The sequence below is a fragment of the Argopecten irradians genome, chromosome 14 (assembly GCF_041381155.1).
Source record: "Argopecten irradians isolate NY chromosome 14, Ai_NY, whole genome shotgun sequence".
In the NCBI taxonomy this organism is placed as follows: domain Eukaryota; kingdom Metazoa; phylum Mollusca; class Bivalvia; order Pectinida; family Pectinidae; genus Argopecten; species Argopecten irradians.
Window position 1 is genome coordinate 2,203,289 of NC_091147.1, and position 27,369 is coordinate 2,230,657.

A 27,369-nucleotide genomic window follows, 5' to 3' on the forward strand; every position below is an offset into this window, starting at 1 on the left:
TAGTTAAGAGACGATATTGAGTATATTTTTTTTTATTCACAAACGTATTATCTCCCCTTGTATATATAGAGCTATTTTTTTCGTGAGTACAAATACTTTCGTACGATTCCCAAATATTTTCGATCTTTGTGTAGCCCACATATCACGTTTCACACTGAATTAATTAATTTCGGGACCTATGTATTTTATGGCGTCGCAAAAGTGTTGTCACGCAGTGATAATCTGTTTAGTAAAGAAATCGTCCGTGGCCACACTATCCCCTATCAATGGCCACTAATTAAACACACAACACAAAATAACACCGCTAAAAATGAACAAATATTCCATATACCGGCGAGAAATTTTATTACATAAAAATGAAATAGGAAAATATGATAATTTAACAAAAACAAATTTGAAAAAAAAAGATAATGAAATGAAATGAATGCATAACATCGATCATAATTTGTGTGTTTCTTTGTTTTAAATTTTCATTGTTTTTGGCGCGAACGCTACAGACCAAAGAAAGACAACCTGGATAATCCGCATTTGGATTAAAACAGGGTTCTACCCTATCTGAGCGCAATTTAAGAATAAATTCTTGCCTTGGAAAGTAGTATATAAAAGCTAGGAAAAAACGCAAGAGACAAGTTTGCTTAAACCATGGCATAATATTGTGACGGTACATTCAGAAGTACGTAATAAAACTTGATTAAATGCGTCTAGTTTTACATAATAAACAATAAGAAAATTCAAATTGATGTCAATTACGTCAAAATAACCTTGAAATTTAGATAAATAAATTGTATTAAACAGAAAACAGGGGAGGGAACTTTGTGCAATCTCGCCGGGCTGTAGTGTGTTGGGTCAATAGAGCGAACACAAACTCTTTATCAAAGCATGTATGTTTGCAATTTCGTTACAGGCATTGGAATGAAGCAATTTTTCGTGATAGATATTGTTCCGACTCGTAGTTAAGAGACGATATTGAGTATATTGGTTTTTTATTCACAAACGTATTATCTCCCCTTGTATATATAGAGCTAGTTTTTTTCGTGAGTACAAATACTTTCGTACGATTCCCAAATATTTTCGATCTTTGTGTAGCCCATATATCACGTTCCACACTGAATTAATTAATTTCGGGACCTATGTATTTTATGGCGTCGCAAAAGTGTTGTCACGCAGTGATAATCTGTTTAGTAAAGAAATCGTCCGTGGCCACACTATCCCCTATCAATGGCCACTAATTAAACACACAACACAAAATAACACCGCTAAAAATGAACAAATATTCCATATACCGGCGAGAAATTTTATTACATAAAAATGAAATAGGAAAATATGATAATTTAACAAAAACAAATTTGAAGAAAAAAAAAAGATAATGAAATGAATGCATACATCGATCATAAATTTGTGTGTTTCTTTGTTTTAAATTTTCATTGTTTTTGGCGCGAACGCTACAGACCAAAGAAAGACAACCTGGATAATCCGCATTTGGATTAAAACAGGGTTCTACCCTATCTGAGCGCAATTTAAGAATAAATTCTTGCCTTGGAAAGTAGTATATAAAAGCTAGGAAAAAACGCAAGAGACAAGTTTGCTTAAACCATGGCATAATATTGTGACGGTACATTCAGAAGTACGTAATAAAACTTGATTAAATGCGTCTAGTTTTACATAATAAACAATAAGAAAATTCAAATTGATGTCAATTACGTCAAAATAACCTTGAAATTTAGATAAATAAATTGTATTAAACAGAAAACAGGGGAGGGAACTTTGTGCAATCTCGCCGGGCTGTAGTTGGGTCAATAGAGCGAACACAAACTCTTTTATCAAAGCATGTATGTTTGCAATTTCGTTACAGGCATTGGAATGAAGCAATTTTTCGTGATAGATATTGTTCCGACTCGTAGTTAAGAGACGATATTGAGTATATTGGTTTTTTATTCACAAACGTATTATCTCCCCTTGTATATATAGAGCTAGCTTTTTTCGTGAGTACAAATACTTTCGTACGATTCCCAAATATTTTCGATCTTTGTGAAGCCCACATATCACGTTTCACACTGAATTAATTAATTTCGGGACCTATGTATTTTATGGCGTCGCAAAAGTGTTGTCACGCAGTGATAATCTGTTTAGTAAAGAAATCGTCCGTGGCCACACTATCCCCTATCAATGGCCACTAATTAAACACACAACACAAAATAACACCGCTAAAAATGAACAAATATTCCATATACCGGCGAGAAATTTTATTACATAAAAATGAAATAGGAAAATATGATAATTTAACAAAAACAAATTTGAAGAAAAAAAAAGATAATGAAATGAATGCATACATCGATCATAATTTGTGTGTTTCTTTGTTTTAAATTTTCATTGTTTTTGGCGCGAACGCTACAGACCAAAGAAAGACAACCTGGATAATCCGCATTTGGATTAAAACAGGGTTCTACCCTATCTGAGCGCAATTTAAGAATAAATTCTTGCCTTGGAAAGTAGTATATAAAAGCTAGGAAAAAACGCAAGAGACAAGTTTGCTTAAACCATGGCATAATATTGTGACGGTACATTCAGAAGTACGTAATAAAACTTGATTAAATGCGTCTAGTTTTACATAATAAACAATAAGAAAATTCAAATTGATGTCAATTACGTCAAAATAACCTTGAAATTTAGATAAATAAATTGTATTAAACAGAAAACAGGGGAGGGAACTTTGTGCAATCTCGCCGGGCTGTAGTTGGGTCAATAGAGCGAACACAAACTCTTTTATCAAAGCATGTATGTTTGCAATTTCGTTACAGGCATTGGAATGAAGCAATTTTTCGTGATAGATATTGTTCCGAACTCGTAGTTAAGAGACGATATTGAGTATATTGGTTTTTTATTCACAAACGTATTATCTCCCCTTGTATATATAGAGCTAGTTTTTTTCGTGAGTACAAATACTTTCGTACGATTCCCAAATATTTTCGATCTTTGTGAAGCCCACATATCACGTTTCACACTGAATTAATTAATTTCGGGACCTATGTATTTTATGGCGTCGCAAAAGTGTTGTCACGCAGTGATAATCTGTTTAGTAAAGAAATCGTCCGTGGCCACACTATCCCCTATCAATGGCCACTAATTAAACACACAACACAAAATAACACCGCTAAAAATGAACAAATATTCCATATGCCGGCGAGAAATTTTATTACATAAAAATGAAATAGGAAAATATGATAATTTAACAAAAACAAATTTGAAGAAAAAAAAAGATAATGAAATGAATGCATACATCGATCATAATTTGTGTGTTTCTTTGTTTTAAATTTTCATTTTTTTGGCGCGAACGCTACAGACCAAAGAAAGACAACCTGGATAATCCGCATTTGGATTAAAACAGGGTTCTACCCTATCTGAGCGCAATTTAAGAATAAATTCTTGCCTTGGAAAGTAGTATATAAAAGCTAGGAAAAAACGCAAGAGACAAGTTTGCTTAAACCATGGCATAACATTGTGACGGTACATTCAGAAGTACGTAATAAAACTTGATTAAATGCGTCTAGTTTTACATAATAAACAATAAGAAAATTCAAATTGATGTCAATTACGTCAAAATAACCTTGAAATTTAGATAAATAAATTGTATTAAACAGAAAACAGGGGAGGGAACTTTGTGCAATCTCGCCGGGCTGTAGTTGGGTCAATAGAGCGAACACAAACTCACTTATCAAAGCATGTATGTTTGCAATTTCGTTACAGGCATTGGAATGAAGCAATTTTTCGTGATAGATATTGTTCCGCTCGTAGTTAAGAGACGATATTGAGTATTGTTTTTTTATTCACAAACGTATTATCTCCCCTTGATATATATAGAGCTAGTTTTTTTCGTGAGTACAAATACTTTCGTACGATTCCCAAATATTTTCGATCTTTGTGTAGCCCACATATCACGTTTCACACTGAATTAATTAATTTCGGGACCTATGTATTTTATGGCGTCGCAAAAGTGTTGTCACGCAGTGATAATCTGTTTAGTAAAGAAATCGTCCGTGGCCACACTATCCCCTATCAATGGCCACTAATTAAACACACAACACAAAATAACACCGCTAAAAATGAACAAATATTCCATATACCGGCGAGAAATTTTATTACATAAAAATGAAATAGGAAAATATGATAATTTAACAAAAACAAATTTGAAGAAAAAAAAAAATAATGAAATGAATGCATACATCGATCATAATTTGTGTGTTTCTTTGTTTTAAATTTTCATTGTTTTTGGCGCGAACGCTACAGACCAAAGAAAGACAACCTGGATAATCCGCATTTGGATTAAAACAGGGTTCTACCCTATCTGAGCGCAATTTAAGAATAAATTCTTGCCTTGGAAAGTAGTATATAAAAGCTAGGAAAAAACGCAAGAGACAAGTTTGCTTAAACCATGGCATAATATTGTGACGGTACATTCAGAAGTACGTAATAAAACTTGATTAAATGCGTCTAGTTTTACATAATAAACAATGAGAAAATTCAAATTGATGTCAATTACGTCAAAATAACCTTGAAATTTAGATAAATAAATTGTATTAAACAGAAAACAGGGGAGGGAACTTTGTGCAATCTCGCCGGGCTGTAGTTGGGTCAATAGAGCGAACACAAACTCACTTATCAAAGCATGTATGTTTGCAATTTCGTTACAGGCATTGGAATGAAGCAATTTTTCGTGATAGATATTGTTCCGACTCGTAGTTAAGAGACGATATTGAGTATATTGGTTTTTTATTCACAAACGTATTATCTCCCCTTGTATATATAGAGCTAGTTTTTTCGTGAGTACAAATACTTTCGTACGATTCCCAAATATTTTCGATCTTTGTGTAGCCCACATATCACGTTTCACACTGAATTAATTAATTTCGGGACCTATGTATTTTATGGCGTCGCAAAAGTGTTGTCACGCAGTGATAATCTGTTTAGTAAAGAAATCGTCCGTGGCCACACTATCCCCTATCAATGGCCACTAATTAAACACACAACACAAAATAACACCGCTAAAAATGAACAAATATTCCATATACCGGCGAGAAATTTTATTACATAAAAATGAAATAGGAAAATATGATAATTTAACAAAAAACAAATTTGAAGAAAAAAAAAGATAATGAAATGAATGCATACATCGATCATAATTTGTGTGTTTCTTTGTTTTAAATTTTCATTGTTTTTGGCGCGAACGCTACAGACCAAAGAAAGACAACCTGGATAATCCGCATTTGGATTAAAACAGGGTTCTACCCTATCTGAGCGCAATTTAAGAATAAATTCTTGCCTTGGAAAGTAGTATATAAAAGCTAGGAAAAAACGCAAGAGACAAGTTTGCTTAAACCATGGCATAATATTGTGACGGTACATTCAGAAGTACGTAATAAAACTTGATTAAATGCGTCTAGTTTTACATAATAAACAATGAGAAAATTCAAATTGATGTCAATTACGTCAAAATAACCTTGAAATTTAGATAAATAAATTGTATTAAACAGAAAACAGGGGAGGGAACTTTGTGCAATCTCGCCGGGCTGTAGTTGGGTCAATAGAGCGAACACAAACTCTTTATCAAAGCATGTATGTTTGCAATTTCGTTACAGGCATTGGAATGAAGCAATTTTTCGTGATAGATATTGTTCCGACTCGTAGTTAAGAGACGATATTGAGTATATTGGTTTTTTTATTCACAAACGTATTATCTCCCCTTGTATATATAGAGCTAGTTTTTTCGTGAGTACAAATACTTTCGTACGATTCCCAAATATTTTCGATCTTTGTGTAGCCCACATATCACGTTTCACACTGAATTAATTAATTTCGGGACCTATGTATTTTATGGCGTCGCAAAAGTGTTGTCACGCAGTGATAATCTGTTTAGTAAAGAAATCGTCCGTGGCCACACTATCCCCTATCAATGGCCACTAATTAAACACACAACACAAAATAACACCGCTAAAAATGAACAAATATTCCATATACCGGCGAGAAATTTTATTACATAAAAATGAAATAGGAAAATATGATAATTTAACAAAAACAAATTTGAAGAAAAAAAAAGATAATGAAATGAATGCATACATCGATCATAATTTGTGTGTTTCTTTGTTTTAAATTTTCATTGTTTTTGGCGCGAACGCTACAGACCAAAGAAAGACAACCTGGATAATCCGCATTTGGATTAAAACAGGGTTCTACCCTATCTGAGCGCAATTTAAGAATAAATTCTTGCCTTGGAAAGTAGTATATAAAAGCTAGGAAAAAACGCAAGAGACAAGTTTGCTTAAACCATGGCATAATATTGTGACGGTTCATTCAGAAGTACGTAATAAAACTTGATTAAATGCGTCTAGTTTTACATAATAAACAATAAGAAAATTCAAATTGATGTCAATTACGTCAAAATAACCTTGAAATTTAGATAAATAAATTGTATTAAACAGAAAACAGGGGAGGGAACTTTGTGCAATCTCGCCGGGCTGTAGTTGGGTCAATAGAGCGAACACAAACTCACTTATCAAAGCATGTATGTTTGCAATTTCGTTACAGGCATTGGAATGAAGCAATTTTTCGTGATAGATATTGTTCCGACTCGTAGTTAAGAGACGATATTGAGTATATTGGTTTTTTTTATTCACAAACGTATTATCTCCCCTTGTATATATAGAGCTAGTTTTTTTCGTGAATACAAATACTTTCGTACGATTCCCAAATATTTTCGATCTTTGTGTAGCCCACATATCACGTTTCACACTGAATTAATTAATTTCGGGACCTATGTATTTTATGGCGTCGCAAAAGTGTTGTCACGCAGTGATAATCTGTTTTGAAAAGAAATCGTCCGTGGCCACACTATCCCCTATCAATGGCCACTAATTAAACACACGACACAAAATAACACCGCTAAAAATGAACAAATATTCCATATACCGGCGAGAAATTTTATTACATAAAAATGAAATAGGAAAATATGATAATTTAACAAAAACAAATTTGAAGAAAAAAAAAGATAATGAAATGAATGCATACATCGATCATAATTTGTGTGTTTCTTTGTTTTAAATTTTCATTGTTTTTGGCGCGCGAGCTACAGACCAAAGAAAGACAACCTGGATAATCCGCATTTGGATTAAAACAGGGTTCTACCCTATCTGAGCGCAATTTAAGAATAAATTCTTGCCTTGGAAAGTAGTATATAAAAGCTAGGAAAAAACGCAAGAGACAAGTTTGCTTAAACCATGGCATAATATTGTGACGGTACATTCAGAAGTACGTAATAAAACTTGATTAAATGCGTCTAGTTTTACATAATAAACAATGAGAAAATTCAAATTGATGTCAATTACGTCAAAATAACCTTGAAATTTAGATAAATAAATTGTATTAAACAGAAAACAGGGGAGGGAACTTTGTGCAATCTCGCCGGGCTGTAGTTGGGTCAATAGAGCGAACACAAACTCACTTATCAAAGCATGTATGTTTGCAATTTCGTTACAGGCATTGGAATGAAGCAATTTTTCGTGATAGATATTGTTCCGACTCGTAGTTAAGAGACGATATTGAGTATATTGGTTTTTTTATTCACAAACGTATTATCTCCCCTTGTATATATAGAGCTAGTTTTTTTCGTGAGTACAAATACTTTCGTACGATTCCCAAATATTTTCGATCTTTGTGTAGCCCACATATCACGTTTCACACTGAATTAATTAATTTCGGGACCTATGTATTTTATGGCGTCGCAAAAGTGTTGTCACGCAGTGATAATCTGTTTAGTAAAGAAATCGTCCGTGGCCACACTATCCCCTATCAATGGCCACTAATTAAACACACAACACAAAATAACACCGCTAAAAATGAACAAAATTCCATATGCCGGCGAGAAATTTTATTACATAAAAATGAAATAGGAAAATATGATAATTTAACAAAAACAAATTTGAAGAAAAAAAAAGAAAGATAATGAATGAATGAATGCATACATCGATCATAATTTGTGTGTTTCTTTGTTTTAAATTTTCATTGTTTTTGGCGCGAACGCTACAGACCAAAGAAAGACAACCTGGATAATCCGCATTTGGATTAAAACAGGGTTCTACCCTATCTGAGCGCAATTTAAGAATAAATTCTTGCCTTGGAAAGTAGTATATAAAAGCTAGGAAAAAACGCAAGAGACAAGTTTGCTTAAACCATGGCATAATATTGTGACGGTACATTCAGAAGTACGTAATAAAACTTGATTAAATGCGTCTAGTTTTACATAATAAACAATAAGAAAATTCAAATTGATGTCAATTACGTCAAAATAACCTTGAAATTTAGATAAATAAATTGTATTAAACAGAAAACAGGGGAGGGAACTTTGTGCAATCTCGCCGGGCTGTAGTTGGGTCAATAGAGCGAACACAAACTCACTTATCAAAGCATGTATGTTTGCAATTTCGTTACAGGCATTGGAATGAAGCAATTTTTTCGTGATAGATATTGTTCCGACTCGTAGTTAAGAGACGATATTGAGTATATTGGTTTTTTATTCACAAACGTATTATCTCCCCTTGTATATATAGAGCTAGCTTTTTTCGTGAGTACAAATACTTTCGTACGATTCCCAAATATTTTCGATCTTTGTGTAGCCCACATATCACGTTTCACACTGAATTAATTAATTTCGGGACCTATGTATTTTATGGCGTCGCAAAAGTGTTGTCACGCAGTGATAATCTGTTTAGTAAAGAAATCGTCCGTGGCCACACTATCCCCTATCAATGGCCACTAATTAAACACACAACACAAAATAACACCGCTAAAAATGAACAAATATTCCATATACCGGCGAGAAATTTTATTACATAAAAATGAAATAGGAAAATATGATAATTTAACAAAAACAAATTTGAAGAAAAAAAAAGATAATGAAATGAATGCATACATCGATCATAATTTGTGTGTGTTTCTTTGTTTTAAATTTTCATTGTTTTTGGCGCGAACGCTACAGACCAAAGAAAGACAACCTGGATAATCCGCATTTGGATTAAAACAGGGTTCTACCCTATCTGAGCGCAATTTAAGAATAAATTCTTGCCTTGGAAAGTAGTATATAAAAGCTAGGAAAAAACGCAAGAGACAAGTTTGCTTAAACCATGGCATAATATTGTGACGGTACATTCAGAAGTACGTAATAAAACTTGATTAAATGCGTCTAGTTTTACATAATAAACAATAAGAAAATTCAAATTGATGTCAATTACGTCAAAATAACCTTGAAATTTAGATAAATAAATTGTATTAAACAGAAAACAGGGGAGGGAACTTTGTGCAATCTCGCCGGGCTGTAGTTGGGTCAATAGAGCGAACACAAACTCACTTATCAAAGCATGTATGTTTGCAATTTCGTTACAGGCATTGGAATGAAGCAATTTTTCGTGATAGATATTGTTCCGACTCGTAGTTAAGAGACGATATTGAGTATATTGGTTTTTTATTCACAAACGTATTATCTCCCCTTGTATATATAGAGCTAGTTTTTTTCGTGAGTACAAATACTTTCGTACGATTCCCAAATATTTTCGATCTTTGTGTAGCCCACATATCACGTTTCACCACTGAATTAATTAATTTCGGGACCTATGTATTTTATGGCGTCGCAAAAGTGTTGTCACGCAGTGATAATCTGTTTAGTAAAGAAATCGTCCGTGGCCACACTATCCCCTATCAATGGCCACTAATTAAACACACAACACAAAATAACACCGCTAAAAATGAACAAATATTCCATATACCGGCGGGAAATTTTATTACATAAAAATGAAATAGGAAAATATGATAATTTAACAAAAACAAATTTGAAGAAAAAAAAAGATAATGAAATGAATGCATACATCGATCATAATTTGTGTGTTTCTTTGTTTTAAATTTTCATTGTTTTTGGCGCGAACGCTACAGACCAAAGAAAGACAACCTGGATAATCCGCATTTGGATTAAAACAGGGTTCTACCCTATCTGAGCGCAATTTAAGAATAAATTCTTGCCTTGGAAAGTAGTATATAAAAGCTAGGAAAAAACGCAAGAGACAAGTTTGCTTAAACCATGGCATAACATTGTGACGGTACATTCAGAAGTTACGTAATAAAACTTGATTAAATGCGTCTAGTTTTACATAATAAACAATGAGAAAATTCAAATTGATGTCAATTACGTCAAAATAACCTTGAAATTTAGATAAATAAATTGTATTAAACAGAAAACAGGGGAGGGAACTTTGTGCAATCTCGCCGGGCTGTAGTTGGGTCAATAGAGCGAACACAAACTCTCTTTTATCAAAGCATGTATGTTTGCAATTTCGTTACAGGCATTGGAATGAAGCAATTTTTCGTGATAGATATTGTTCCGACTCGTAGTTAAGAGACGATATTGAGTATATTGGTTTTTTTATTCACAAACGTATTATCTCCCCTTGTATATATAGAGCTAGTTTTTTTCGTGAGTACAAATACTTTCGTACGATTCCCAAATATTTTCGATCTTTACCATAAAGCCAAGTTGTGGTCAGCATTTCATTTCACATTTTTGACAGTATTATTGGCAATTGTAAATTCATATCTACTGGTATCATTTTATCTATACATACATAAGGCATAATGTTGTTTTTACATTAATTATGTGTTGTAACTTACGTCTATAAAACATCATAAATGTTTGTCCGTCTGTGAGAGCAATGATTTGATGTTGACAACTTTGGACCAAATTAAATCTCTCGTGTCGAATAGTTGTTTGGATCCTACTAGTTGGCGAAGTTAGATTTTCAATGTTATTACTTTACATAAAAACATAATAACCCAGTCCAATGGACCAGACGTTTGTATATACAAATCAAATGGATACAAACAACGAAGTTGGCAGAAATACAAAATTCATCGAAAAACAAAATAAACTTTTGTTAGATAATATAATGATATGTATCAAATATATTATCAAATACGCCCTTTACTGAAAGGATTCCAATAGGGTTATAATTCGCTACTTAAGTGTAAAAATTGCTAATCAAATGAAGAACGCCACCGTGTCACTAATATCATACATAGTTCTGCAGTCGTATTTTTGTTATTTAGTTCTGCTTCATTAAAGACCATGGATGTGTTCTCTTTGTATAATGGGAAAACACAACAAAAAATTCATATCCTTGAAGTGAATGATTCCTTATATTATAATAATAAATGACAAAAATACAAAACTGTTTTCTAATATAAAGACGTGTGTATTATAATATATAAAATGGAGTAAAGAAAATCGCTAATACAAAGACGGGGATCAATATAAATACAATATAGCCGGGCAGACAGGAGAACTGTCCAAAGTATATGACTGTATCCTCCATTCACATCTCATTTTCAAAATTCACCGGTTTGCTGAAATAAGATCTGTTTGTTGTGATGACGGACGGACCATTTCCACAACACTAAGGGTATTCACAATCATACTAATAACAAATGACACTATGATGTAAATATAATTCCCCTTTAGTTTGAATTTGTGGTCCATTTTAATACATCGCTAATTGCACTACTAAGCCTGTCCACAATGTTTCCTGCACCATGCCGACCAATCCGCCTATCGAGTTAAGGAAGCAAAGAGAGTCCACGATGATGAATTAAAATGCTTGATGATACGTCGTATAGCCACAAGGTATGGATAGTGCAGCATGCTGTTGACAAAGGAAACATTATCACATGAAAACGACATTTTTGTCAGAATGGTACAGCTGATGATGTATCAGATTTATCCTCGATAATCTCCCTTTCCTCAACACCGTCTGTGTGTAAGTCTGGAGCAGTCTGTTCCTTTTTCCTACCGCTTATGACTTCATTCAACTTGACGTGTTCTTCATCCTGGTCATTGTCCTATGGAATGACCAATGTCATTTTTATGTAACAATATTAAATCATACATATTTTACGTAAGTGATATGAATCGTGTTAAAATGCTATTTCAGCTATTTGATGTCACAGAATTTACCAATAGTAGTATTTGTATTATGAAATGATATTGGTACACACCCAATGGAAAGTTTATGTGAGACGTCTTGATGATTTTGACGATGTGTTCACTGTCATCGTCACCATGACCAGCCACACAAAGGTGTAAAGGTACGAGGTGAAGAATTAAGAAAATAGGGGCAATTGGTATTAAAATGTGTTGAGACCCCTAATCGAGTACACCGACAATGAACTAAAAATGCTCAGGGACTCCTATAATTCAAATAGAGATCATATTTGACAAAACAAAGACAAGATATTTCGAAAAATTTCACGTTAAAAACGTATTTGTATTATGCGATTTTATTTTCATTACTGTCAGGGTTCAGGTACAGAAATTACTACCATTCTTACATGATTGTTGATTTGGCGCTCCATGCCACATCCAAACCATACTTTGAACTTCTCGGGTAAACAGCAACACAACGAATCACATAAGGATATCACTAGGCTCGGATCCACAGGTACGGGAGCTGAACAACAAAGCTCAAACATAATCGAACAGTAAATGTGGCTGTCGTTACACGAACATCATCATTAGCAAACTACAATATAGCTAAAACATTTAACAGATTGACGGAATGGTGAATAAAATAACAACCACCATTACGTGTTACAATAGCAAGCTAAACATGATGTCATACCATAGTAGAGACTAGCCCGAGATACTCTGGCCCTGACACAAGACTTAGACATTATGACAGATAGATGTCTGGTTTAGGGCCAGAGCGCAGTCCTATATCAAAACGTGGAATAAGCCGACACCGTTTGGTATCGGACCAGGTCATCTCCGATTTAGCTACTTACAAAATATTACCACCCGGAATCGTCACTTACCTTGGTCTTTTCAACAAATGAATAATTTACCTACTCATAGCCATCCATTTCATCACGCATGCACGTTCTAATGTGTCACCACAGTAGTTTCTTTTTCACAACTTTAAATTTCCCTCGTCGTCGTCGCCATTTTCTCGTAGTATGCAAATCACTTTTAATCTCGACGGATTGCTATATTTGGGTAGATATAATATTCATTTGTTGAATAGACAAAGGTTAGTGGTGCTTCTCAGTGGTCAGTCTGAATCGGAGATGACCTGGCCCGATACCAAACGGTGTCGGCTTATTCCGCGTTTTGATATAGGACTGCGCTCTGGCCCTAAACCAGACATCTATCTGTCATTTATGTCTACGTCTGGTGTCGGGGCCAGAGTATCTCGGGCTAAGTAGAGACATGTCTTAAACATGATGGGTCAAATCACACGTAAGATTGACACGATGGACATTACCACTGTAAAAACAAATGAAAATGAAAAACGGGGAAATAAGTAAACACTACAAATAAATTTGCAATCTAACTCTACCTGTTCAATCACAACAATAGTCAATAAATAATAAAAAGAAAAGAAAGCATGGGTATGTTTGAAAGAAATTTCGTAACCGCCGTGTTAGAAACCAGTATTTTAAAATTGGATCCGTCTTTGATACACTGAATTGTAATGTATTTGCACAAATCAAACTCAATAAGATTGAGTCTGACATCATAACTTTATGTTTTAATAGTATACCATTTCTAACATTTACTTAATGATCAATTTTTATTTCTTGTTGTTTACTGGTGTGCAAACTGCATTTGTTGGACGAATATTTTAAATGGTGCGCGTAAAAAGTGAAATATCGCGAAACAGCTGGCTCCAATTTAGCGGGAAATGTTTTCAAGTTCAGATGCACACAAAATATAGTTACGAAATAACACTATATTTTCATTTCATTGATGTAATATTTCTCAAACATTTTATTTTCGGAAATATCATTTAGATTTTGTATTACATTCAAATTGTTTCTATTGAAGAATTGAGGCAAAATCTGAAGTACATTAACATGTACTTGCAGAAGTGAGTGTTCCGGAGTATGTTTTCTTGCGCGAAAACGGACTGCGTTTACACAAGTGTAAACGATTTCCCTGTTGGTAAGGTTATAAAGAGTAGAGTATGTACGAAAAAACGTAAATTTGAATATAGTTGTATGACTTACCACTGAGCCGACTGACGAGAGACCCCGTGATAATGACTATAAGCATGTTACTTACAACTAGACTGAGCCGGCTGACGAGGGAACCCGTAATGATGACTATAAGGATACCGGGTGATGTATGACTTACCACAGAGCCGGCTGACGAGGGAACCCGTGATGATGACTATAAGGATACCGGGTGATGTATGACTTACCACAGAGCCGGCTGACGAGGGAACCCGTGATGATGACTATAAGGATACCGGGTGATGTATGACTTACCACAGAGCCGGCTGACGAGGGAGCCCGTGATGATGACTATAAGGATACCGGGTGATGTATGACTTACCACAGAGCCGGCTGACGAGGAACCCCGTGTTAATGACTATAAGGATACCGGGTGATGTATGACTTACCACAGAGCCGGCTGACGAGGGAGCCCGTGATGATGACAATAAGGATACCGGGTGATGTATGACTTACCACTGAGCCGGCTGACGAGAGACCCCGTGATGATGACTATAAGGATACCTGTTGCTGCAAGCCATCTATAGGATAATGAGTACAGGACGTCGATGCCTTGTCTGTAGCAAGAAAATAAATTGTGTAGATTATTAACAATAATACCAGTTGATACGTCTTTGTACTGCTACCTTATTATGAACGGAGAGCAGAAAAGTAGCGGTCAAGCTGTCGCCCCGAAGACGCAACAACTCCCCTGCTAAGAATACTCTCATATCTTGAAACCTGGGTTGCCAAGACTGAACTACCTGGTCATCGATGATCGGCACAGTCGAACACCGCTATATATTTATAATGGCATTAGTTATGTTTTCGCCATCAAACATTGTGTTCACCATTTTCATATTGTTTCATTGATTGTGTTGGCCTTATTGCCACATTTAATCATATGCAGCGTTACCCCATAAGCAATCATTGACTTAAGTTTCAACAAAATCCATCCGTCTATTTTCAAGTTACCACATGAAAACCAACATCTGGACAGAGAGATCTATAGACAAAAGAATACAGAAGAATATAGCCATCTTCCGGTTTTACCGACGTGGAACTAAACCAAACGCGCTTTATCACATGTAAGATATGTCCATATTTGCGGCCTAATACACGCAGTTTTCATTGAACATCTACAATTTTGCACAGTAAGAATACAATAAGCTTGACCATATATAACTTACGGTCCAGTTGGCGGCTTCATGGTCATCAGGATGTCATACTGCACAGACGTATTGGATAAAGCAGGATGGAACTCGGAGTAGTTAGAGAAAGTGTTGTTACTTAGGAAGCATCTGTCTGTGGCCGCCGGTGGTAGCTTGGTACTCACCCTCACACCCGACGAGGCATACTTCCCAAACGATATCCACCCGATCACGAGGACACAGAGAGACCCTCCGGTCAACGCTCCCTGTAGGACAGGGTGGCAACAAGATACGATAAGCAGGCCATAATGATGGCATTTGATTGATGTCTTTGGAAATATGCTTCGAGGTGGTATCATTAAAACATAAGTAATAGTTTATACCATTTTCAGCAGATACAAAACGAACATACTCTACTCTTTCAAAAATACAAGTGATTAACACATGTGACACAATCTATAGAGTAGAGTTTGTCTTTCAATCAGTCCTAAATTAACCTATTCATGGGACGTTAAGTGTATTCAGACAATCAACCGAACGTTACTTTCAGTCGTTATTTTAGAAATGTTTTCGGAATATCTAACTCCTAATGGATAATAAATAGCTCTTCTGTTTCATATACAATTTGACATTGATGCAAATGTAGATAAGTGAATGCTATTTAATAAATAAGCTATTTATGACTGACACATATTTGATAATTTAACAGACCTATATAAGATATTTATTTAAACTAGGTCAACAGAGCTGCGGACCAGTACGTCTGGGGCCACGGGTCTGATCTCGGCCAATCTCAGCTGATTTGTATCTCTTTCGATGTTATTCGTTCCCTACATTTAATAATACAATTTAGGATTGTTTGATGGTCTATAAAAGCAGCCTAAAATCGTCTGTTTTGTTAAGGTGTAAATACTAAACGCAGTGCTTTTGATTGGCTAAGGTAAAATATCATAGGAAACCCAATTGGCATAGACAAAAAAGTCATTATTACCAAGTGGTCAAACAAGTCATTATAACCAAGTGGTCAATGGGCTGGAGTTAGCCATTTGGAACCATAAATAAGCGGTCTGATTAGGCAGGTGACCTTTATGCAGAGTTTGAGACAGGCTTATGTTATGTACCAGTTTATTTGCACGAGGACAGCACCAGCCAAGTAAGAATATCCCAATGACAGCTCCATTAAGACAGGAACCTGTCGTGGCCAAGATCTGTAATACAAACACAACACCAATACAAACAACAACATTGATAGCAGTTATACAAGTACTGCAAAACCAGACTTTCGCAAATATCCAAAAATTTCAATTTTTCAATATTTTAATATAGGTTTTTGGAAATAGAAATTCATATCAAAATAGAAATAAAAAATATTAACTTTAAACCATAGTGAATCAAAGATTATTATTTGACACTGGTTGTGATTTTACCGGACTTTCATTGTTTTGACCAAACATAGGACAACCTAAAACAATATCTTCCATTTGTATTTTGAACATAATGACAACTGTCTCAAACAACCTAAGCACACTGTTACTCTATAATATAAGCTCATAAGATTAAAATACGCTATTGTTTAAACAATAAAATATTTGGGCGATTTAACGATCTGTAAAAAAACCGTAATGATAATATAATACAAAGGACAAGGTTGCTGCTATTATAACACCAACATTCCAACCGGACGTCATTGTGTCCCTGATTTTGTCCTATTACAATATTTTCAGCATTCCCTACCTACGACGAATTTCATTATTTCAAACTTATTAGACAGACAGTGCTTAATATCTTCATCACATAGAACCTCCAACATAATATGAACTTGATATAGCTACATGTAAACACTTTGTCGCATTGTAGATGTGAAATTTTGAAGTAAAATGAAAAAGTGAAAGAGCTCGTTTATAAGTTACGTTAAGGTGGGGTTTTATAACACTAAAATACTTGATTGGTTTACATATTGAAAGTTATTTTCCAGATAGTTTCATCAACGCTATTACTGAAAATAACCTTATTGTACAGGTGTGATTATTCTGTAATCGTTGGTAGCACTTTCTACAGGATCCTACTAGTACAGGACCATTACCAATGTTCTCTGTTATGGTTCATTCAAAAATCAATAGATAATTAAACAAGGAGCATTGGCGTCATCTTATTATTATGTTTATATGTTAACTATATTTAACGTTTGTAAAGGTGTATTGGCCGACTTACCTGGGAAATAGGACCCGTTAAACCAGACACCACGAACGCTACAAATATTCCTATAGCACCGAACAACAGTACTGAAAGCAAAAACGAGGCTTTCAGACTAGTGACCTATATAGCTTCAGTATATATAGGACCCGTAAAGCCAATATACGAATATGTATTTAATTGATACACGTACATCATATCCGATTATTTTGACGGCGGTAACATGACCATGACCTCGTCATAAATACCATTAAAGCCAGATTTAATGCTTCGATTGTTTGATTTAAAGTCAATTTATAACGATATGTGGCTTTTCATTCCTTCGGTAATCACATCGGTAGGTGGCTTTATAGCAGTAAACGATATTATCTGAACAAAATATGAATGACAGAAATTTTAATATGAGATGTATTTGTTTCAGTTTTCCGGTAATGTCGATTTTCAGTACCTGAACACCTGGTGATTACCATCGCCCGGAAATCAGACATCGGCTTCATATGAGGCTGGATGACATCTTCCCAAAATACGGTGGAGGAACTGTTTAGGAGTGATGACATCGTACTAGTGGGGAAAAAATGAAGATTACGTGCATACGAGAGGTTTCGGGAAAATACACATATTCTTATTATACATTCGTCTATTTTCTGTAAATGGATTCGCATTTTCTCTTTATAAATGTGCTTATTTTTTTATCAACTCGAATTTTCTCTTTATACACTTGCTTATTCTCTTTTTCGATATGTTTTATGTACAATTTGACATCATTAGATGATCAGTACTATCTTATTTTCTTTAATACCGTGTGTTTCTCTATTGATAATCAGCAATTTATTTAATTATTTCATTTCGCAGTAAAGAAGGGAATCAACAATTAGTATTACCTGAGGGAGGCGCTGAATAGGGCGGCCATGAATAATCCCGGGAGGCAGGGCACTGTGTCAAATATATCGATCACCATCCTAGCGATCAGCTACAAAAAGGATACATATGTAGCCAAATACACCATTGACAATAAAATTTGAATTAAAATTAAAACACATTTGTATAAAACATTCGACTTGTGAATATTAAAGCGTTTTTATTGCATTTCAATCACATAATGTTGGGTTTTTTTAATTTATGTTAGGATTTGTTTCTCTTTATTTTTTAATCATTTATTTATTTGTGTGTTTTGTATGTTTTTTTTCCTTTTTTAATCCGAACACTCTTATAGGCAAATGTTTTACAAATGTTAATACCTGATTTTCGTTTGTAACTTGGTTGGCTACAAAAGGATCACAGCCTTTAGCGTTGAAGTAGGCGAACATGACAGCGCCCTCTACCGCGGCAATGAATGTAATAAACACAAACAAACAGTTCGTCACTAGGTACATTCTGAAACCGAACCAAAAAAACATCACAATTAGTAAAATACTACATATTTAAGTATCACTTTAAATTGTTAAGTATCATAAAGAGGAACAACACAAAAGTTTACAACATTGAAGTAAATATAATCATATCCTAATAAATGTGAGGGAACGACCACAGAAATACTATGTACTGCTGTAAACTTGGACATACACGTGAACGTCGCTTGATTGCGAAAAAAAATCCCTCAATCAATTCGTCGTTCACTACGGTATGCCAAAAAGGATTCACACCGGCCAGGGTGCAAACGTTCAGAGCAATCTTGAGAAGGAGATTTACAAACTCGTAGGAATCGACTAATCACGAACTACTCCATACCACCCCAAACGTTGTGGACAATGCGAGCGTTTCAACACCCTCCCGAGCTTGCTTGGAACGCTAGAGAAAGACTATGTCGCCACACTAGTTCATGTATATAATGCCATTGGGAATGACCCCATGGGTGTCTCATCATTTTCCCTTATGTTCGAACGCGAGCCGCGCCTTCCAATACATCTGGCATTTAACACAGGATGGAAAAACAGTGAAGAGGCCCCTTCGACCAAATATGTCGCAAAACTCGGGATGCGTCTCCACACCTCGTATGACATAACAACAAGGCATCACTAAATAGACTGAAAGAAGGATACGACAAGCATGTTCGAGGATCATGCGTCTGCACCGGTGACAGAGCATTGGTGAACATTTTCGCATTTGACGGAAAACACAACTTAAATGGGAAGAGGATATAAATGACGTGCTAGAACCACCAAATTGAGATATGCCAGTATTTGTTGCTTGTAAAGAAAAAAAAACATGGAGAAGGAAGGAAACGGACGCTCCACCGTAACTTACTGCTTCCAATAGGATATCTGGACTAAACTCCAAAGGAGATCAAACCCGAACCTAAGCCAAGGCCAATACCCAAACCTCGTTCCAGGCCTACGCCAGCGCCCTCACAGACCATATCTGTGGATTATCGGACGGGTACGGAGGCCAGTGATAATGATGGGGAGGAGGAATATAGGATAATGGCGCCTCAAAGAATGCAGAGTGAGTGTACCAACTCCCAAATAGTTGGCGATGCTGCTAATGCTGACTGCGAGTCGACAACAGTCACAACCACCGCTGGGTCAGAGTCTGAGGATGATGACATTATTATACCCGAGGCAGGTGGAGGGAAGGTAGAGGAAGATACCGTTGATACCGAAGTAGATGAGTCAACTACAGCTACCTGCAGACTACCTGAGGTCACTTGCGCCAGAGGGATTATTATCTCCGGGTGCGGAGAAAATTCTCTCGGCCGTCATCAGTTTGGTAACTCATGGGTCTTAATATAATTGTATTCCTCCACAGATAACTTTGTAATATTTTGCGTACATGTTGGGGGCAACATTTCGTTTAACAGGGGGATGTATGTTGCACAGTGTATTTGTATTGTTTTAAATTAAATATATTGTATCTATTCAGCGTTTAATATTCGATATTACCTGTAGCGCGATGTCACATGATTTTGCTTTGTACCTGTTTTACCTGTACATGTGTGTTCGTAATGTCTATGTCGTAATGTCGTGTTTACTGACTAATCGTTTTCATTGAACAAGATTGGACCACTGACACTACGTGCTCTGTGCTTCTACATTTTCCGCTTCTGCTCATTTCATTTCCTACCTATCGCTTTCCGGCACTTCTCGTCAGACCACTGGAGCAGATACATGTTAGGGACTGACCAAATGATCACAACTTCATAATTATATATATATTTCCCCGACACCACATGTAGGGAAAATTTGTTCTATCGAGAAAATAAATGAAAGAACCTGAACCCGTGTCAGACTCCCCTTGTCATTGCAAAGAGAACCCGAGCAAAACGAGAAGTAACACATGGACGAAGGGAAAGCGTGATCCGATTTATATTGTTTATAATATAGACAATTATTTCTGGGAAGTAACTGTAACAAACTTCATCTATCATAATCCAAAATGGCTGCCAGTCACCTATAAGAATTAACATTTATATGGAACGAAACAAACCTCTGTGCTGTCTTTACGGTAGGTGTCGCTTTGATCCTCTGAAATGTCGTTTGTGAAAAAGGCATTCCAAACTCTTCCAGTAAGCTCCCAAATATCAAACTCCAAAACGACTGACGTAGAGTCGGATCCGGATCGAAACTTAAAAAAGGAAAAACATTTTACGTAACAGTTCGGGCAATTCCAATGTGAATAAATACTAGTTCAAGAATCATTCTTCATATGGTTATGGAGATCCAGTAAAAAATGTTTCCGTCAATCAGTCATTGATATACAGGTTTGGCATTAGTTGTCCTCTCGTAGAAGGGCTTTCATTCAACATTCATCACACACAAACATATTTTCTTCACTTCTCATCATATCACGAACAGTTATATATTCCTATCCCATAGCTTCCATTTTAACATTATGTATTTATACGTGCCATACTTTCGGTTTGATAAGAGTTATTCACTTACTTGAAAATGTTGACGCGTCCATTCTCGTAAACAGACGACCACGTTTGTACGATGCCTCCGGAATCAATGGTACCCTGTAGTGTTATGGTAAGGATAGGTTATCCAGTTCTACTAAATTGTATTCCTAACACGAACAAGTATTAAATTAGCAAGCTTCAGTTAGTGTTGCAAGCAACACACGTCCCCTAATGTCAACTACATTTTCTAAACTATGGCAAGTTATTATTGCTTAGTTATGCTATCATTGTACGAAATTTGGATACAGTATGTTGATGCGTTCACAAATTATCATTCAGAAACTAAAACATTCTATTTTTAGTAAAATTGACCTTGTAGGTGACCTTTTGATCCCAAATTCAATCCCAATCTATGTTATCACCTATGTTTTCATTGTATGAAGTTTAGACATACTCCGTTGATTTGTTCTCAAATTATCATTCAGAAACTAAAATTTGTGAAACAATCTATTTTCAGTAACAGTGACCTTTGTAGTTGACCTTTTGACACCAAATCATTCCCGAGCCGCATTTTCTCATATGCTACCATTGTTTGAAATTTGAACAAATTCCGTTGATATATTCTCAAGTTATCATCCGCAAACCAAAAATTTGTGAAACAATCTGTTTTAGTAACAATGACATTTGGCCCCCAAATTCAATCCAAAGCTGTATCTTCACATTTACTGCTTTCGTGTGAAGTTTGATGAAAATTAGTTGCTGTTTTCTCAAGTTGTCGTCTGGAAACTAATATTTTGTGAAACAATCTATATTTATTGGCAGTGACCTTTGTAGTTAACCTTTTGACCATAACTTCAATTCCAAACTGTACAGATAGACAAACAGACCGACCGACCGACCGACCGACGGACAGACAGAGAGACAGACAGACGGGAAGAAACACTTTATTCCCCTCCGGTTTCGCCGGCAGGGTGGTAATAAGAAACCACAGAAGTCCCCAAACGCGCCAACAATCGTACACTAAGTGATCTTCAAACCCCCTATATACCATTTGTCATCGAAGCAATGGATATCTTATAAAAGAAGCCTTTATGTCGTTACTGTGGTAATAAAGGTTTTCGAAATACAGCATCACTGTAGGAAATTATGCGATAGAGGTGTATACCTTGATGATGATAGTAAGCATCCCACCAATCATTAGACCTGCCTGGACTACATCTGTCCACACCACAGCTTTAAAACCGCCCTGGAATCAAACAATTTACATAATTATCCAAACTCCTCTTATCAGCTCAGAAATAGTATGATGCTTTTCAAATGAAGCACACTCTTACTTATTTTATTTGTAAACAACTCTTAATATAAACTTTAGTATATATGCAATAGCTTGACGACGAAAAATCGCACGTAATAATTGATTTCCTTCCTTGAGTATCTTTTATTCACTTAATATATCGAAAAAAATGAGTTGTATATTTTTGACGAAGTGAATATATTTTTGAAATTGGTTACATTAATTAATGATTCCCTATGTTACATTCATTTCTTGTGGTTGGAAGTTTTAGGTTATCTCTGCATAGCTTCAAATTAGTTTCTGCTACTATTACGCAATACTGTACACACACAACGTTTTCGTCGGAAGTTTAAAAAGCTTCCAAGCTAAACTATTAGCTTAGATTTGAATCCGCCACAACTCTATTTGGTTTTATTGTAACAATAAGTTAAAGCATGTAATTGTATGCCTAATTAGTACCTAACTGTGTCATTATCAAATTTCATTGTAGGTTTTATTCTCAAGAACATCTGGACTTATGATGCCAGAAACAAAATGAGGACGGATATTTGTTTTCTTAGACAAGAAGCGTCTATGACGAAGGTCCTTTCATTTTTTGTTAAAAATTGTAATGATATTAGAAATATTAATTAAATGATGTGGTAATTTGGAATGAAACACTTACCAAAAGTGTATATATGACAACTATAACCATCAGACCGACTATCGAGGTCCACATAGGCATGTTGGTTACTGGGAATGGAAACAATAGCACGCTGGTATCATTGTTCTATCCAACTCTCTACAGTGTATGTAACTACAGTATGTTACATCTCTACGCAGGGTTCCTCATATGTATTTACCGGTATGTGAATTAAATTCATATTATCAAAGGGAATATACAATATAGTTAACGTTGTCTTTGATGATATCGCCAGATGTCATCACGTATACTTAAACCGTGCGGATAACTGTCTTTAAGTTTACAAAGCAAGCCAGTAATAGAAAAATAATACATCAATAATATTCTGAGTATGATTGTATCATTCAGAAGAAATATCAGTTTTTATTTTCCGATATTTTTTTCATTTTCTTAGTTCTATTTTTTCCGAGATTTATAATTAAAGAATAAGAGATGAAGTTTTTAAGTTATCCGAGTTTGTATCAACCAAATTTTCGTGTTACGATATCATGGTTTTAAAATCCCATCCCAATAAAGAGATATAGACGTGAATTTACGAACAAAAAAAACCCAACTAAATAATAACTTACCAGCCTTGAGTGTAACTGCTGGTACGAATAGTACACTACCCATATAGTTAAGCTGTAAACAAAATAAAACAATTTTGCGGTATCTAATATAATAGTGACCGAGATTATCAGCCACATAGCACTATAGCGACAAATTAACACAATATGTTTTAATTTTTATTTCACTGTCCCACAAGACTTCTTAACATTTGACATAAAGGGAAAGATTTTCCCGACAACAACATTAATATTGTGAACGAATGCGAGCAATTAAACATCTTACAAGATGGCCATGACCGGAATGTGTTGTATCATTACTTATCTTCTCATTACCTCATTAGCTGTTATACTTTACTGTAAAGTTATGCATGGAAACAGTGAAATGCGAATGCTTACCATGGAAAATATTCCCAGAACTGTTGCAAACATTCGTATACCGTGTGATTGATATCGGAGCTCCAGATACTGTTACAGAGAGCATAACAATATATATATTACCATCCAACATAGTGTCCTAGGTACATATATCACTATATTGGTAGCTGTATATCAGTGTGCCTAGTAATTAACATATAATGTACATGTATGCATATTTCTCAGTGAAAAAAGTACTCATCACAATTGTTATAACAAAGCAATTTTACAAGACATTACTTTAAACTAACTACATTTTCGCGTGATTTATTCTTGCGATTTATAAATAAAGTATTTGAAAGTTGGTTTATGGTCAAATAACCTAAAACTTTATCATGAACGTTCAAAGGGTATGTATGCAGGTGGTCACGATTGCGTATTTTATACTAGAAATATACTTACAGATTTATGTTGGATGCATGTCCTAACACACGTTAAACAAGATCCATAGATAGAATCATTTCTGTAATACATGGTTTTATGGAACAAAGGATCAATCAAGGTATGTATGAATATAGTTCTTACACCTACCTGGTAAATACTGGTAATCTTACACCTACCTGGTAAAAACTGGTAATGTTACATCTACCTGGTAAATACTGGTAATTTTACACCTATCTTATAAATACTGGTAATCTTACACCTATCTTATAAATACTGGTAATCTTACACCTACCTGGTAAATACTGGTAATCTTACACCTACCTGGTAAATACTGGTAATCTTACACCTATCTGGTAAATACTGGTAATCTTACACCTACCTTATAAATACTGGTAATCTTACACCTACCTGGTAAATACTGGTAAATCTTACACCTATCTTATAAATACTGGTAATCTTACACCTACCTGGTAAATACTGGTAATCTTACACCTACCTGGTAAATACTGGTAATCTTACACCTACCTGGTTAAAACTGGTAATCTTACACCTACCTGGTAAATACTGGTAATCTTACACCTATCTTATAAATACTGGTAATCTTACACCTACCTGGTAAATACTGGTAATCTTACACCTACCTGGTAAATACTGGTAATCTTACACCTACCTGGTAAATACTGGTAATCTTACACCTACCTGGTAAATACTGGTAATCTTACACCTACCTGGTAAATACTGGTAATCTTACACCTACCTAATACTGGTAATCTTACACCTACCTGGTAAATACTGGTAATCTTACACCTACCTGGTAAATACTGGTAATCTTACACCTACCTGGTAAATACTGGTAATCTTACACCTACCTGGTAAATACTGGTAATCTTACACCTACCTGGTAAATACTGGTAATCTTACACCTACCTGGTAAATACTGGTAATCTTACACCTACCTGGTAAATACTGGTAATCTTACACCTACCTGGTAAATACTGGTAATCTTACACCTACCTGGTAAATACTGGTAATCTTACACCTATCTTATAAATACTGGTAATCTTACACCTACCTGGTAAATACTGGTAATCTTACACCTACCTGGTAAATACTGGTAATCTTACACCTACCTGGTAAATACTGGTAATCTTACACCTACCTGGTAAATACTGGTAATCTTACACCTACCTGGTAAATACTGGTAATCTTACACCTACCTGGTAAATACTGGTAATCTTACACCTACCTGGTAAATACTGGTAATCTTACACCTACCTGGTAAATACTGGTAATCTTACACCTAATCTGGTTACACTACTTAAATACTGGTAATTCTTACACCTACCTACCTGGTAAATACTGGTAATCTTACACCTACCTGGTAAATACTGGTAATCTTACACCTACCTGGTAAATACTGGTAATCTTACACCTTTAATACTGGTATAATACTGGTAAATACTGGTAATCTTACACCTACCTTAATACTGGTAATCTTACACTACCTGGTAAATACTGGTAATCTTACACCTACCTGGTAAATACTGGTAATCTTACACCTACCTGGTAAATACTGGTTATCTTACACCTACCTGGTAAATACTGGTAATCTTACACCTACCTGGTTAAAACTGGTAATCTTACACCTACCTGGTAAATACTGGTAATCTTACACCTACCTGGTAAATACTGGTAATCTCACACCTACCTAGTAAAGACAGGTAATCTTACACCTACCTGGTAAATACTGGTAATCTTATACCTACCTGGTAAATACTGGTAATTTTACACCTACCTGGTAAATACTGGTAATCTTACACCTACCTAGTAAATACAGGTAATCTTACACCTACCTGGTAAATACTGGTAATCTTACACCTACCTGGTAAATACTGGTAATCTTACACCTACCTGGTAAATACTGGTAATCTTACACCTACCTGGTAAATACTGGTAATCTTTAATTTCTTTAATGGTGGAACAAATATATAAAGATTTATCACATCTGCGAAGCAATGTCCTAAGTTTGACAAGAACCACTGCATCCCATAGATGTACACTTCCGCCGGAACTCCCAACATCATGATGCCAGACTCATAGGAAACCATCAATGATAACGCCACCGGAAGTACCGACATAGTTGGGCTTCCTACTAAATACTCGGAAGTGGATTTACGTTTTCCTCCTTTAAAAGAATGATACAGACCCACGCCAAGTGTAGCTCCTAGTGTCAACACCAAAATAACGTAATCCTCGGCCTTTAGAAACGTCATTTTGGAACTATTTATTTATTCTACGTCGGGATGTCTTATCTGAAATAAACAAAAGTACCAAGTAATGCCTATAGAAATATTGCTGTCGGAGGATTTAGAACAATAACTTCCTTTAACTTTTAAACGTGGCTATTAATCTACAGGTTCAAAGAACATATGTATACGAAGTACTCATTTCAAATAGTGTGCTAAAATCGAGATATTGCCCCTTTTAAAGTAGCATACTGCATATAATTGTAATGAAATAAAATTCCAAAGTTGGATATCGTAGATCTCGGAGAGGATGACTCAGAAACAAATTTGAATGATAATATCATCATGACACATGTACAGTATATGACCATAATCCTTCTGTCATCTGGCTACTGTGAACATAAATCCAATAGTGAATGTTTTAAACGTTACTACTTAGGGTCAAAAAAGTAATATCAACAGGATTTTTCAGATGATACAGGATCCGATCAAACGTAAGTCTGTTGGATACGAATTACTTCAAATGGTAAATATGGGACAAGG

General features: G+C 35.3%; 1 protein-coding gene across 1 annotated transcript; it reads right to left on the reverse strand.

Moving 5' to 3' along the window:
* Window positions 1-11,659: 11,659 nt before the first annotated feature.
* LOC138307628 (sodium-coupled monocarboxylate transporter 1-like) lies at window positions 11,660-27,051 on the reverse strand. The gene is made up of 16 exons (XM_069248436.1): window positions 26,521-27,051; window positions 24,179-24,247; window positions 23,804-23,855; window positions 23,217-23,284; window positions 22,424-22,504; window positions 21,302-21,375; window positions 20,847-20,984; window positions 18,662-18,797; window positions 18,305-18,393; window positions 17,872-17,984; window positions 17,442-17,512; window positions 16,352-16,438; window positions 15,270-15,496; window positions 14,557-14,657; window positions 12,418-12,536; window positions 11,660-11,928 (listed from the first exon to the last, which is right to left on the reverse strand). Exons 1-16 carry the CDS (start codon window positions 26,851-26,853, stop codon window positions 11,776-11,778), a joined length of 1,911 nt encoding a protein of 636 aa, XP_069104537.1. The 5' UTR covers window positions 26,854-27,051; the 3' UTR covers window positions 11,660-11,775.
* Between the last annotated feature and the right edge of the window lie 318 nt (window positions 27,052-27,369).

What these genes read in the sequence shown, in the direction of transcription:
- LOC138307628 (XM_069248436.1), bottom strand. Translation starts at nt 26,853, where the DNA reads ATGACGTTTCTAAAGGCCGAGGATTACGTTATTTTGGTGTTGACACTA. An exon ending in TTGTCATATATACACTTTTG is followed by an intron (nt 22,505 to 23,216) that starts GTAAGTGTTTCA and finishes GTTTGATTCCAG; the next exon opens with GGCGGTTTTAAAGCTGTGGT. An exon ending in AGCGCCAAATCAACAATCAT is followed by an intron (nt 11,929 to 12,417) that starts GTAAGAATGGTA and finishes GTCATTCCATAG; the next exon opens with GACAATGACCAGGATGAAGA.